Below are 14,574 nucleotides of genomic sequence, written 5' to 3'. Positions count from 1 at the left end.
GGTTAACACACAGAAGACAGAGAGTCAGGATTAATGGGTCTTTTTCAGTTTGGAAAGACCTAACTAGTGGAGTGCCACAAGGATCAGTCCTAGGGCCTGTTATTTACTATCTACATTAATGGCTTGGAGGAGGGGGCAGAGTGTAATGTATCCAAATTTGCTGATGATACAAAAATAGGTGGGAAGGCACGTTGTGATGAGGACATAAGGAATTTGTAAGGGGATATAGACAGGTTGAGTGAATGGGCAAAAGCTTGGCAGATGGAGTTTAATGTAGGAAAGTTTGAGGTCATGCATTTTGGTAGGAAAAATCAAAAGGCAGACTATTATTTAAATGGAGAGAAACTCCAAAAAAGTGCAGCACAGAAGGATCTGGGGGTGTTCTTGTGCATGAAACAAAAAGTTAGCATGCAGATGCAGCAAGTAATTAAGAAGGCAAATAGAATTTTGGCCTGTATTGCTCAGGGAGTTGGAGTTTAAAAATAGAAGAATCTTGTTACAACTGTACAGGGTGTTGGTGAGGCCGCACTTGGAGTACTGTGTACAGTTTTAGTCCCCGTATTTAAGAAAGGATTTATTGGCATTGGAGGCAGTTCAAAAGAGGTTCACCTGGCTGATTCCTGGGATGAAGGGGTTGACTTATCAAGAACAGCTAAACAGGTTAGGCATTTATTCAATAGATTTTAGAAGAATGAGGGGTGATCTTATTGAAACGTACATGATTCTGAGGGGGCTTGACAGGGTAGACGGGGTGAAAAGATGTTTCAAGTAGTAGGGGAATCTCGAACTAGGGGACATAATTACAGAATAAGGGGACACTCATTTAAAACTGAGATGCTCAGGAATTTCTTCTCTCAGAGGGCAGTGAATGTCTGGGATTCTCTACTTAGAGAGTTGTGGAGGTGAGATCACTGTAAGTATTTAAAAAGGAGGTAGACAGATTTTTGAAATATCGGGGAGTCGAGGGCTATGAGGAGCTGGCACAAAAGGGGAGTTGAGGCCTGGGGCAGACCAGTCTTGATCTTATTGAATGGCGGGGCAGGCTTGAGGGGCCGAATGGCCTACACCTGCTCCTATTTCTTATGTAATCTCACCCTATAATCTAAACTTGGTAACATTGGTAGCATTCTGGTGAATCTGCATTCAAAGGACAATATATCCTTTCTAAACATCCAGAACTCTACGCAGCTGTACAGATGTGGTTAACCAGGCCTTTGTATAGCTGCAACAAAATTTTCTCCTCTTTACATTCTGTTCCTCTAATTATAGAGGCCATCATTCCATTAGTCTTTTGGTTTATTTTTGTACCTGACTGCTACATTTTAGTGCTGTGCGTACATGAACCCCTAAATCTCATAGGATTTCCACTGTTACTTGATTTTCATCATTTAAATAATGCTTGGATCTAACCTTTTTTGTCCAATATGGATGACCTCACACTTCCTGCGTTGAAATTTGCCTCAGTTTCACCCACTCACTTAATCTATCAATGTTAGTTTATGCTCCAGTCCACACTGTTTACTATACTGCTAATCTTTGTCGTCTGCAAATTTAGATGTAAGACTTTCTATTGTAACACAAAAGCAAAATACTGTGGATGCTGGAAATCTGAAATAAAATCAGAAAATTTAATTCAAGTAATAATTAGCAGGTCAGGCAGTATCTGTGGAGATAGAAACAGTGATAATATTTGAGGTCTGTGACCTTTCATCAGAACTGAAGAAAGTTAGAAATATACTAGGTTTTGAGCAAGTGAAAGAGGGAGGGAGAAAAAGAAAAATTGGGAAGATCTGTGACAGGGTGAAGTACAGGACAGATTAAATGGCTAAAGCTTCATTGTACAAAAGCCAAAGGGAATTCTAACAGGACAATTAAAAAAAACAAAAGGTCTGTCTAGATGATATGTGAATGGCAGGATAGCAGTCATCCAAGTGCAAAATATAGAGATTAAGAAAGAAACAAGAAAAAACTGAACCAGCAAAAAAAAGACACAAAACAAAATGGGGCAAAGGTTATGCTCTCGCATTGTTGCACTCATTGCCGAGTCCAGAAAGCCATAAAAAGTGCTGAGTTAAAAGGTGAGCGGCTGTTTCTCGAACTTGCACAAGTTTCATTGAAACACTGCTACAAGATAAAAAGATAGGGATTCAAATGGCAACTGACAGGAAGCTCAGGGTCATGAATGCTGAATGAATGGGCTTATTCTTTCCATTACAATGCCTGAAACATTAGTAAATATAGTGAATTGTTAAGGCTCTAGCACAGAGCCTTGTGGGGCATTGCTAGTTACATCTTTCCAATTTGAGTAAATATCCATTATCTCAACTCTCTGTTTTCTATCACCTAGCCAGGTCAATAACTTGCCTCTAATTCCATAAACTTTCAGTTTAGCTACCTGTCTCATGTGGAGCCTTATTGAATTGCTTTCTAAAGAATATATAAACATTTCCCTGTATGCTAATTTAGTTACCTCCTCAAAAAATTCAATGCTGTTTGTTAGATGATTTACCCTTTATGAATCCATGTTGCTTCGCTCTAACCAGCTTAAATTTTTCCAAGTGCTCATTCGCTTTATGCTTAATCATAGATTCCAATAACTTCCCAAAACAGATGTTACACCAACAGGTCTATAAAGTTCTGGTTACTCTCACCCTCTTACCTTTCCTAAATAATGGAGTTACATTGTAATTTTCAAATTTCTAGGGACAATTCCGGAACGAGAACAGCTAAAGAATCACCAATTTCCTCGCCCATTCACTTTAAAATATTGGGTTGGAAATATCAAGACCCACAGATTTGTCAGTCTTTAATGCCATTATTTTTTTCTAATACTATTTTCAGTATTTTTCAAGAAGTTTCAATCCTTGATTCATTATTAATTTCCCGGCATGTCAGGAATATTAACCTCTTCCTCTGTGTAGATTGATACAAAGTAATTATTCAACAAATGTGATTTTCTTAATTTCCATTTGTACTTTCCATCTGTTTTTAAAGGGCTGACATAATGCTTGACTACCTTTTTCCTTCTAATACAATTGCAAAAATGGTGTGTTAATCTTGATATCCCTCAAGTTTTTTTTCATATTCCTTTTTTGCAGCTTTTACTATCTTATATGTCTTCATATGTTGTTCTTTATGTATCTCCCAGTCCCCTGGAGTTATGTTTTTCTTTGCACTTTCATAAACTCTTTTATATTTTTATTATTCATTCACGGGACGTGGGCTTCACTGGCTAGGCCAGTATTTATTGCCCATCCCTAGTTGTCCTCGAGAAGGTGGTGGTGGGCTGCCTTTTTGACCCGCTGCATCCATGTGGTGTAGGTACACCCACAGTGCTGTTATGAAAGGAGTTCCAGGATTTTGACCCAGCGACACTGAAGGAACGGCAATATATTTCTAAGCCAGGATGGTAAGTGACTTGGAGGGGAACTTCCAGGTGGTGGTATTCTCAGCTATCTGCAGCCCTTGCCCTTCTAGGTGGTAGTGGTTGTGGGTTTGGAAGGTGCTGTCTCAGGAACCTTGGTGAATTCCTACAGTGCATCTTGAAGATGGTACACACTGCTGCTGCTGTGCATTGGTGGTGGAGGAAGTGAATGTTCATGGTGCCAATCTAGAGAGCTGCTTTGTCCTGGATGGTGTCAAGCTTCTTGAGTGTTGTGGGAGCTGCACTCATCCAGGCAAGTGGGGAGTATTCTAAGACAATCCTGACTTGTACCTTGTATACGGTGGACAGGTTTTGGGGGGGGGTCAGGTGGTGAGTTACTCATCGCAGGATTCCTAGCCTCTGACCTGCTCTTGTAGCCACAATATTTATATGGCTAGTCCAGTTTAGAGGGAGGCAGTGGCGTAGTGGTATTGTCACTGGACTGGTATTCCAGAGACCCAGGGTAATGCTCTGGGGACTTGGGTTCATATCCCACCAAGGCAGAAATTTGAATTCAATAAAAATCTGAAATTAAAAGTCTGATGATGGCCATGAAACCATTGTTGATTGTTGTAAAAACCCATCTGGTTCACTGATGTCCTTTAGGGAAAGAAATCTGCGATCCTTACCTGGGCTGGCCTACATGTGACTCCAGACCCACAGCAATGTGCTCTGAACAAGGCAATAAGGGAAGGGCAATAAATGCTCGCCTAGCCAGCGAAGCCCACATCTCATGAATGAATAAAAAAAAGTTCAGTTTCTGGTCAATGGTAACACCCAGGATGTTGATAGTGGGGGATTCAGTGATGGTAATGCCAAAGAATGTAAAGAGGCGATGGTTAGATTCCGCCTTGTTGGAGATGGTCATTACCTGGCACTTGTGTGGTATAAATGTTACTTGCCATTTGTCAGCCGAAGCCTGGATATTGCCCAGGTCTTGCTGCATTTGGACATAGACTGCTTCAGTATCTGAGGAGTCGCGGATTGTGCTGAGCATTGTGCAATCATCAGCGAACATCCCCATTTCTGACCTTATGCTGGAAGGAAGGTCACTAATGAAGCAGCTGAAGGCGGTTGGGCCGAGAACACTACCCTGAGGAACTCCTGCGGTTATGTCCTGGAGGTGAGATGACTGACCTCCAACACCACAACCATCTTCCTTTGTGCTAGATAGTTTCTATTCAGTGGAGAGTTTTCCCCCTGATTCCCACTGACTCCAGTTTTGCTAGGGCATCAAGGAGATGCCACACTCAGTCAAATGTTGCCTTGTTGTCAAGGGCAGTCACTCTCACCTTATCTCTTTAGTTTGATGTTGGAATAAGAAAGAGAAAAAAAGAAGAACCAGGATATTATAGAACTGTTCGTTTAACATCTGTTGTGGGGAATATATTGGAAAACTTGAGAGAGTATCAGCATTTAGAGACAGGGTGACAGCTGGAGAAGATGGTTCGTTTCGAGTGTTTTTTGAAGAGCGGATGCTGATGCCAGTCTTCAATATTGGAGCGAGGAGCAGAGTCTGATAAGCAAGAATCACGAATGTTTGCAGCAAACAATCAGCTGAAGAAGGGTACTTTGGCAAGAAAGTAAATTTGTATGTGTTCAGGAGCACGGGAGGAAGTTTTCATGGAGATGAATTTATGTGGTTAACTTGTTCTATTATAAAAGGTTATGAGGAAAGGTCACAGAATGGGATTAGACCAAGAAATGGCAGCTCAAGAGATAGCAGCAGCACAATCATGCTAGACTGAATGGCCTCCATCAATTAATTTTGGGATCATGGTTTATGAAGTTCAGGGTGCAAACTATTAATGTAAATAGAAGTTTTAAAGGACACTCAAAATAAATGACCATTTCGCTCATTTTCCCTTTTAGATTTAGTGGAGTTTAAAAAAATTGTACAAGGTACAGCCTTCAAGTGCATCCCCAAACCTTCTATGTTGCTTAACATATTTATAGGCAACTATCAGATATCTTTATAGTTGCTCAAGGCATTTTCCAATTTTGTAAAATAAAAGTCTTAGCATCCACCACTGAAGATATTGACACTCTTGAGTAGTCAAGAATGATTTTAGACATTATGAATAATTCAGAGCCATCAACACTACGGAATCTTAGGAGTGAGATATACAGGATGAAATAATGGGGGCTTGTAAGAAAGATACTGCATTAATCATGGGTGATATCAATCTACAAAAAGATTGGATGAATCAGCTTGGCAAAGAGCCTGGAAGATGAGTTCATAGAGTATTTTCAGTTCAATTCCTTAGAGCAACACATTCTGGAGCCAACCAAGAGCAGGCTATACAAAACATGCTAATGTGCAATGAGACAGAATTAACTAATGATCTCATAGTGAAGGGACCTCTAGGTAGCAGTAACCATAACATGATTGAATTTCACATTCAGTCTGAGGGAGAGAAAAGGGAGTTTAAAACTAGTGTTTTAAACTTAAATAAAGGCAATTCCAAGGGAATGGTAACAGAGCTGGCTAAGGTGAACTGGGAAATTAGGTTAAAGGTTAAGACAGTAAAGTCGCAGTGGCAGACATTTAAGGAGATATCTCAGAACACTCAGCAAAGATACATTCCAATGAGAAAGAAAGGCTCTAGAAGGACACACCATCCATGGCTAGCTAAGGAAGTTAAAGATAGAATCAAATTGAAAGAAAAAGTGGACAATTCCATGAAGATTAGTGGTTGGTCAGAAGATTGGACAGAATTTTAAAAATCAGCAAACATACCAAAAAAAGGATGAAATTTGAACATGAAAGAAAGCCAGCTAGAAATATAAAAAGAAATAGTAAACCCTTCTACAGATATTTAAATAGGAAAAGAGTAAGTAAAGGAAGCGTTGTTCCTCTCAAGAGTGAGAACAGGGAATTGATGATGGGATAAAAGGAAAAGGGGAAGCATTGAACAGATATTGTGTGTCTATCTTCATTGTAGAAGACACAAATACCGCCCCAGAAATACTTGTAAATCTAGAAGTGAAAGGGAGGGAGGAACTTAAAACAATTACTATCACCAGGGAAAGTTTACAAGGAAAAAATTAGAACTAAAGTCTGACAAGTCTCCAGGAGCTGATGGCCTGTATCCTAAGGTTTTAAAAGAAGTGGCTGCTGAGATAGAAGATGCATTCGTTGCAATTTTCCAAAATTCCTTAGGTCTGGAAAGCTTCCATCAGACTGGAAAATAGTGAAATAACTCCTCTATTCCAGAAAGAAGGGAGTCAGAAATCATAAAACTAGAGCCCAGTTAGCCTAACATCAGCCACAGGGAGAATGCTGGAATCTATTATGAAGGAGGTTATAGTAGGACACTTAGAAAATCTTAAAGCAATCAGACAGTCAACATGATTTTGTGAAAAGGAAATGGTGTTTGACTAATGTATTTGAGTTCTTTGAGCAAGTAACAAGTGCAAAATTAATGGCTCTTTACTTAAATGCACGTGGTATTCGGAACAAAATAAATGAATTGACGGCACAAATAGAGGTTCATGGACATGATCTTATAGCCATTATGGAGACATGGTTACAAGATCAAAGCTGGGAACTAAATATTCAGGGGTATGTGACTTTTCGAAAGGACAGGCAGAAGGAAAGGGTGGTGGTGTAGCTTTGAAAGAATGAGATGGAATAAGTTTGATAGCAAGAAAGAATCTGGATTGGAAGATGTAGAATCCATATGGGTGGAGGTAAGAAATAATAAGGGAAAGAAAACACTGGTGAGAGTAGTCTATAGGCCCCGACAGTAACTATACTGTAGGACAGAGGATAAATCAGAAGATAATGAAGGCACGTGAAAAAGCAGTACATTAATCATGGGTGATTTTAATCTTCATGTAGATTGGGAAAATCAAATTGGCAGAAGTAGACACGAGCAAGAATTCATACAGCGTATCCGAGACAGGACAGTTTCTTAGAACAATATGTTATGAATCCAACGAGGGATCAGGCTATTTTGGATCTGGTAATGTGTAATGAGGCAGGTTTAATAAATGATCTCAGAATAAAGGATCCCCAAGGAAACAGTGATCACAATATGGTAGAATTTAGCTTTCGGTTTGAGAGCGCGAAACTTGGGTCGGAAACAACTGTGCTAAACTTAAATAAGGGTAATTACAAAGGAATGAGGGCAGAGTTGGCTGGAGTGGACTGGGAAAGCAGTTTAGCAGAAAATGGAGTGGATGAACAATGGCAGACGTTTAAGAAAATAGTTCATGACTCAACAAAGATATACCCAGTGAGGAAGAAGGATTCAAGGAAGGGGATAAACCAACCATGGTTAACCAAGGGAGTTAAGGGCAGTATCAAATTGAAAGTAAAAACATACAATGTTTTAAAGATTAATGGTAAGCCAGAGGATTGGGAAAGTTTAAAAAACCAACAGGAGGTGACCAAAAAAATAATAGAGAGGGAGAACATAAACTTTGAGGGTAAACTAGCAAGCAATATAAAAACGGACAGTAAGAGCTTCTTTAAATAAATAAAAAAGAAGAGAGAAGCCAAAGTGAACATAGGCCCTTTAGAAAATGATGCAGGGGAAATAATAATGGGGAAGCAAGAAATGGCAGAAGAGTTGAATAAATACTTTGCTTCAGTCTTCATGATAGAAGATACTAATAGCATTCCAAAAATACTAAATAATCAAGGGGCAAAAGGGGGTTGGGGTAGGAAATAAATACAATAACTATAACTAGAGAAAAAGTACTAGGGAAATTAATGGGGCTAAAGGCCTATAAGTCCCCTGGACCTGATGGGCTGCATTCTAGGATATTAAAGGAAGTAGCTACAGAGATAGTGGATGCACTGGTAGTAATCTTCCAAGAATCCTTAGATTCTGAAAAAGTCCCAGAGGATTGGAGAACGGCCAATGTAACACCCTTATTCAAAAAGGGAGGGAAACAAAAAAACAGGTAACTATAGGCCAGTTAGCTTAACATCTGCCATTAGGAAAATGTTGGAGTCTATTACACAGGATGTAATAGCAAAGCATTTAGAAATAAATAATCTAATCAGGCAGAGTCAGCGTGGCTTCATGAAGGGGAAATCATGCCTAACAAATTTATTAGAATTCTTTGAGGAGGTAACAAGCAGGATAGATAAAGGGGAACCAGTAGACGTAATATATTTGGATTTCCAAAAGGCATTCGATAACGTGCTGCACATAAGGCACATAAGAGCCAATGGTGTTGTGGGTAGTATATTAACATGGATAGAGGATTGGCTAACTAATAGAAGACAGAGAGTTGGGATAAGGTGGGCATTTTCAGGATGGCAACCTGTAACTAGTGGAGTGCCACAGGGATCAGTGCTGGGGCCCCAATTATTTACAATATATATTAATGACTTAGATAATGACCAAGTTTGCGGATGACACAAAAATAGGTGGAAAGGCAAGCGGTGAGGAGGATACAAGGAGTCTGCAGAAGGATATAGACAGGTTAAGTAAATAGGCAAAAACTTGGCAGATGGGACATAATGTGGGAAAATGTGAGGTTATGCACTTTGGCAGGAAGAAGAGGAGCTGAATATTATTTAAATAGATTGTTTAACGATTGCAGAAGGCTGCAGCACAGAGGGATTTGGGAGTTCTTGTGCATGAATCCCAAAAAGTTAACATACAAGTTCAGCAGGTAATATGGAAGGCAAATGGAATGTTGGTCTTTATTTCAAAGGGAATGGAGGATAAAAATAAGGAAGCCCTGCTAAAACTATCCAAGGCACTAGTTAGACCATACCTGGAATACTATGAACAATTTTGGTCCCCTTATCTAAGGAAAGATATGCTGGCATTGGAGACAGTCCAGAGAAGGTTCACAAGGTTGATCCCGGGTACGGAGAGATCTTCTTATGAGGAGAGGTTGTGCAGGTTAGGCCTGCACTCATTGGAATTTAGAAGAATGAAAGGTGACATTATTGAAACACATAAAATTCTTAGGGGGCTTCCGTTGTTTCCCCTTGTGGGAGAGTCTAGGACCAAAGGGCATAATCTCAGAGTAAGGGGGTGCCCATTTAAAACAGAGATGAGGAGGAATTTCTTCTCTCAGAGGGTAGTCAATCTATGGAATTCTTCACCACAGAGGGCTGTAAAAGGCTGGGTCATAAAGTATATTCAAGGCTGAGATAAACAGATTTTTAATCAGTAAGGGATGGGTTATGGGGAAATGGCAGGAAAGTGGAGTTGAGGATTATCAGATCAGCCATGATCTCATTGAATGACAGAGCAGACTCAATGGTACTGAATGGCCTATTTCTGCTCCTACGTCTTATGATCTAACGTGGGTAAAGGGGAACCAGTAGGTATGGTGTACTTGGATTTCCAAAAGGCATTTGGCAGGTGCCACATCAAAGGTTACTTCACAAAATAAGAGCTTATGGTGTATGGGATAACATATTCGCATGGATAGAGGATTGGTTAGCTAACAGGAAGTAGAGAGTAGGGATAACTGGGTTATTTTTGAGTTGGAAAGCTGTAAACAGTGGAGTGCTTGGGGTTAGTGCTAGGGCCTCAACTATTTGCAAACTATATCAATGATTTTGACGAAGGGACCGAATGTATGGTTGCTAAATTTTACGACGACACAAAGATAGGTAGGAGGGTGGGCAGTGAAGAAGGGATAAAGAGTCTGCAAAGGGATATAGACAGGTTAAGTGAATGGGCAAAATTTGGCAGATGGCGTGTAATGTGAGGTTATGCACTTTGGCAGGAAGAATAGAGGAGCTGAATATTATTTAAATAGATTGTTTAAAGATAGCAGAAGGCTGCAGCACAGAGGGATTTGGGAGTTCTTGTGCATGAATCCCAAAAAGCTAACATACAAGTTCAGCAGGTAATATGGAAGGTAAATGGAATGTTGGTCTTTATTTCAAAGGGAATGGAGGATAAAAATAAGGAAGCCCTGCTAAAACTATCCAAGGCACTAGTTAGACCATACCTGGAATTCTGTGAACAATTTTGGGCCCCTTATCTAAGGAAAGATACGCTGGCATTGGAGACAGTCCAGAGAAGGTTCACTAGGTTGATCCCGGGTACGGAGAGATCTTCTTACGAGGAGAGGTTGTGTAGGTTGGGCCTGCACTCATTGGAATTTAGAAGAATGAGAGGTGATGTTATTGAAACACATAAAATTCTTAGGGGGCTTCAGTTGTTTCCCCTTGTGAGAGAGTCTAGGACCAAAGGGCATAATCTCAGAGTAAGGGGGTGCCCATTTAAAACAGAGATGAGGAGGAATTTCTTCTCTCAGAGGGTAGTCAATCTATGGAATTCTTCACCCCAGACGGCTGTAAAAGGCTGGGTCATAAAGTATATTCAAGGCTGAGATAAACAAATTTTTAATCAGTAAGGGATGGGTTATGGGGAAATGGCAGGAAAGTGGAGTTGAGGATTATCAAATCAGCCATGATCTCATTGAATGGCAGAGCAGACTCAATGGTACTGAATGGCCTATTTCTGCTCCTATATCTTATGGTCTAACGTGGGTAAAGGGGAACCAGTAGGTATGGTGTACTTGGATTTCCAAAAGGCATTTGACAGGTGCCACAGCAAAGGTTACTTCACAAGATAAGAGCTTATGGTGTAGGGGATAACATATTCGCATGAATAGAGGATTGGTTAGCTAACAGGAAGCAGAGAGTAGGGATAACTGGGTTATTTTTGAGTTGGAAAGCTGTAAACAGTGGAGTGCCTGGGGCTAGTGCTGGGGCCTCAACTATTTGCAAACTATATCAATGATTTTGATGAATGGACCGAATATATGGTTGCTAAATTTTACGATGACACAGAGATAGGTAGGAGGGTGGGCAGTGAAGAGGGGACAAGGAGTCTGCAAAGGGATATAGATAGGTTAAGTGAATGGGCAAAATTTGGCAGATGGAGTGTAATGTAGGAAAATGTGAACTTGTTCACTTTTTCAGCAAGCATAGAAAAGCAATATATTATTTAAATGGAGAGAGATTGCAGAACTCTGCAGTACAGAGGGATCTGGGTATCCTGGTACATGAATCACAAAAATTTGGTCTGCACATAAAGCAAGAGATTGGGAAGGCAAATGGAATGTTGGTGTTTATTGGAGGGGGATCGAGTAGACAAGTTGGGAAGTTTTTTTTTACAATTGTACAGGGTGTTGGTGAGACCACATCTGGAATAGTGTGTACAGTTTTGGTATCCACACTTAAGAAAGGGTATAGTTGCAGTTCAGAGAAAGATTATGCAACTAATTCCTGGGTTGAAGAGGTTATCTTATGAGATAAAGTTGCATAGGTTGGGCCAGTATCCACTGGAGCTTAGAAGAATAAGAAGTGATCTTATTGAAACATGTAAGATCCTGAGGGAACTTGACAGGTGGATGCCAAGAGGATGTTTCCTCTTGTGGGAGATGCTAGAACTAGGGGACATGGTTTAAAAATAAGGGGCCTCCCATTTAATACGGAGATGAGGAGAAATTTTTCTCTCAGTCGGGCATTAGTATATGGAATTCTCTTTCCCAGAAATCAGTGAATATTTTTAAGGCTTTATAGATCCTTAATTAACAAGGGAGTCAAAGGTTAGAGGGCTAGACAGTGAAATGGAGCTGAAGCCACAATCAGATCATCCATAATCTTATCAAATGGTGGAGCAGGCTCACAGGGCTGAATGGCCTATTCCTGCTCCTAAACCATATGTTCATTTGAGAGAGTGGGCGTGATAATGAACCATACAGACTAGAAAAGTTCCAAGTCTGATTCCCAGACTCAGCAGTAAACTAAGCAGTGAGATAAATGTGTGTATGTTGAAAATTGCATCTGATTATTCAGAAGAAAAAACAAGTTTGAATTTAAGCAAAAATGAAATCTTACTTTGACTTGTCCATCCTTGACCTCCTACAGTGTTAAAACGAAGCTCAGTCGAAGTTCGTGAAACAGCATCTTATCTTTCGATTAGGTACTTTACAGCCTTCTGGGTCCAACACTGAGTTCACCCAATTTCAAATCATAACCCACTTTCATTTTTTCAGATAGCGACTGTTGTTAATGATAATGCAACAACAAAGTACCTAACCTAAGTCCATCTTTATTTCTTTCCTTGTTCCATTAACTTCCCATTTTGCCTTGCACATCATCTATCTTGATTCTTCATCGCTCCTGCCTTCCAGCTTATGACAGGCCTCTCCTTTGTGTTTTCCTCCTTGTCTGCCTCTGTACTTACTCAAAACCTGTTACTTTGTCCACTTCTGAAGTGGGATTAAGCTGGATAGCCCCGTATTCAGTTGTCACAGACATGAAGGGCCGAATGACCTCCTAATGTACCATACATTTTCTATGTTTTTTATTCGTTCTTGAGATTTGGGTGTCACTGGCTAGGCCAGCAATTATTGTCCATTCCTAATTGCCCTTGAGAATTTGTTGGAAGCCACCATCTTGAGCCACTGTAGTCCATGTGGTGTTGGTGCATCCACAGTACTGTTAGGGAGGGGGCTCCAGGATTTTGACCCAGCGACAGTGAAAGAACAGCAATATAATTCCAATTAAGGATGTATGTGGCTTGGAGGGGATCTTGTAAGTGGCAGTGTTCCCAGGCATCTCCTGCCTTTGTCCTTCAAGTTGGTAGAGGTTGTGGGTTTGGAAGCTGTTGTCAAAGGAGCCTTGATGAGTTGCTGCTGTGCATCTTGTAGATGATACACACTGCTGCAACTGTGCATCAGTGGCAGAGGGAGTTAATGTTTAAGGTGGTGGATGAGATGCCAAAAGAGTTGCTTTGTCCTGCACGATGTCAAGCTACTTCAATATTGTTGGAGCTGCACTCATCCAGGCAAGTGGAGAGTATTCCACCACTCTCCTAAATTCAACTTGTAGATGGTAGACAGACTTTGGGGAGTCAGGAGGCGAGTTACTCATCGCAGGATTCCCAACATCTGACTGGTCATGTAGCCACAGTATTTATATGGCTGGTCCAATTCAGTCTCTGATCAATGGTAAGCCCCAGGATATTGATAGTGGGATATTCAGTAATGGTAATGCCATTAAATGTCAAGGGGAGATGGTTGGATTCTCTCTTGTTGGAAATGGTCATTGCCTGGCACAGCATAAATATTACTATGAAGAAAGAGGGATCATTGACCTGAAACGTTAACTCTCTTTCTCTCTTCACAAATACTGTCACACCTGCTGAGCATTTCCAGCGTTTTCTGTTTTCATTTCAAAGCGTGGAGTTGCATTTACTTCTCTGATATATTATATATATTATATTTACAATATATTAAATAGACTACAACTTAAAACAGAAATGAATAAGACTTGATAAATCTTGCCAAAAAAAAATCAGAAAGGTCCACTACCTCTTGCTTTGTGGGAATTGATATTGCCAATATCCCAAGCGGCCTCTTTCAGTCGGGACAGCTCCTCCATGCTGTCAGAGTCTGAATCAGATGCCTCTCTGGCCGCCGCCATCTTCAACTCCCTCGCTGGCGTTTGTCTCCCGTGCGCAGGTGCGGCTTGCCGCGGCGCCCTATGGGACATGTAGTCACGAAGGCATCGCCAGGAGCCAGGCAGGAATGGCAGCATCGGCGGAGAAGAACAAAGTTGACGTTTCGAGTCCTCATGGCCCTTCAACAGTGCTGAGTTTTTCCAGGTAATTTTGTTTTTGTTTTGGATTTCCAGCATCCGCAGTTTTTTGTTTTTAGCCAGGCAGGAATGACCTGCGTCACAGCAAAACTACATCGCCCGTGAGACCTTTCGCAAACGTCAGCGTCGGTCGAGAAGGTGAATATCTAAATACGAAATCTGATGACGCGGCCCATTCATCCTTCCCATGCCAATGGGATCCGGCCTTAGCAACAGCATCCAGGGAAGCTACTGGACACTTGCTGCAGCATCAGGAGAGGGGACAAGTCCTGGTCAAAAAACCCATCAAATAGTCCTGGGATTAACTGAAGGTGCGGCTTTGGCTCGTTCAAATGGTGTGGGATAGTTTGTAAATATTTATATCACATGTTTAAATATCATTTAAAATATGTTAAAATTTAAACCATAATTTAGTACATTTTAAAATCTGTATGTATAGAGAACTAGGAGCTTATGGAGCTTTCAATTTACTTACTTTAAAAATAAAATCAGAATATGCTGGAAATACTCAGCAGGTTAGGCAACAGTTGTGCAGAGAGAAAAACAGAGT

At 40.6% G+C, this 14,574-nt stretch overlaps 1 protein-coding gene across 3 annotated transcripts in view; it reads right to left on the bottom strand.

The window, feature by feature from the left end:
* The window catches only part of c13h12orf43 (chromosome 13 C12orf43 homolog), a 58,931-nt gene extending 44,786 nt beyond the window's left edge, over positions 1 to 14,145 (bottom strand). For 2 of the 3 annotated variants that reach the window (XR_005944815.1, XR_005944814.1), the window contains exon 1: positions 13,739 to 14,145. Coding sequence is in view for 1 of the 3 variants with exons in the window: in XM_041202761.1 (XP_041058695.1) it covers positions 13,739 to 14,063 (325 nt within the window). In the remaining 2 variants the exon portion in view is untranslated. The remainder of the gene's footprint in view (positions 1 to 13,738) is intronic. The other variant, XM_041202761.1, reaches the window with a different exon arrangement.
* Between the last annotated feature and the right edge of the window lie 429 nt (positions 14,146 to 14,574).

This window comes from Carcharodon carcharias, chromosome 13, assembly GCF_017639515.1.
Source record: "Carcharodon carcharias isolate sCarCar2 chromosome 13, sCarCar2.pri, whole genome shotgun sequence".
NCBI classification, from domain to species: domain Eukaryota; kingdom Metazoa; phylum Chordata; class Chondrichthyes; order Lamniformes; family Lamnidae; genus Carcharodon; species Carcharodon carcharias.
This window is presented reverse-complemented; position numbering and strand designations above follow the sequence as displayed.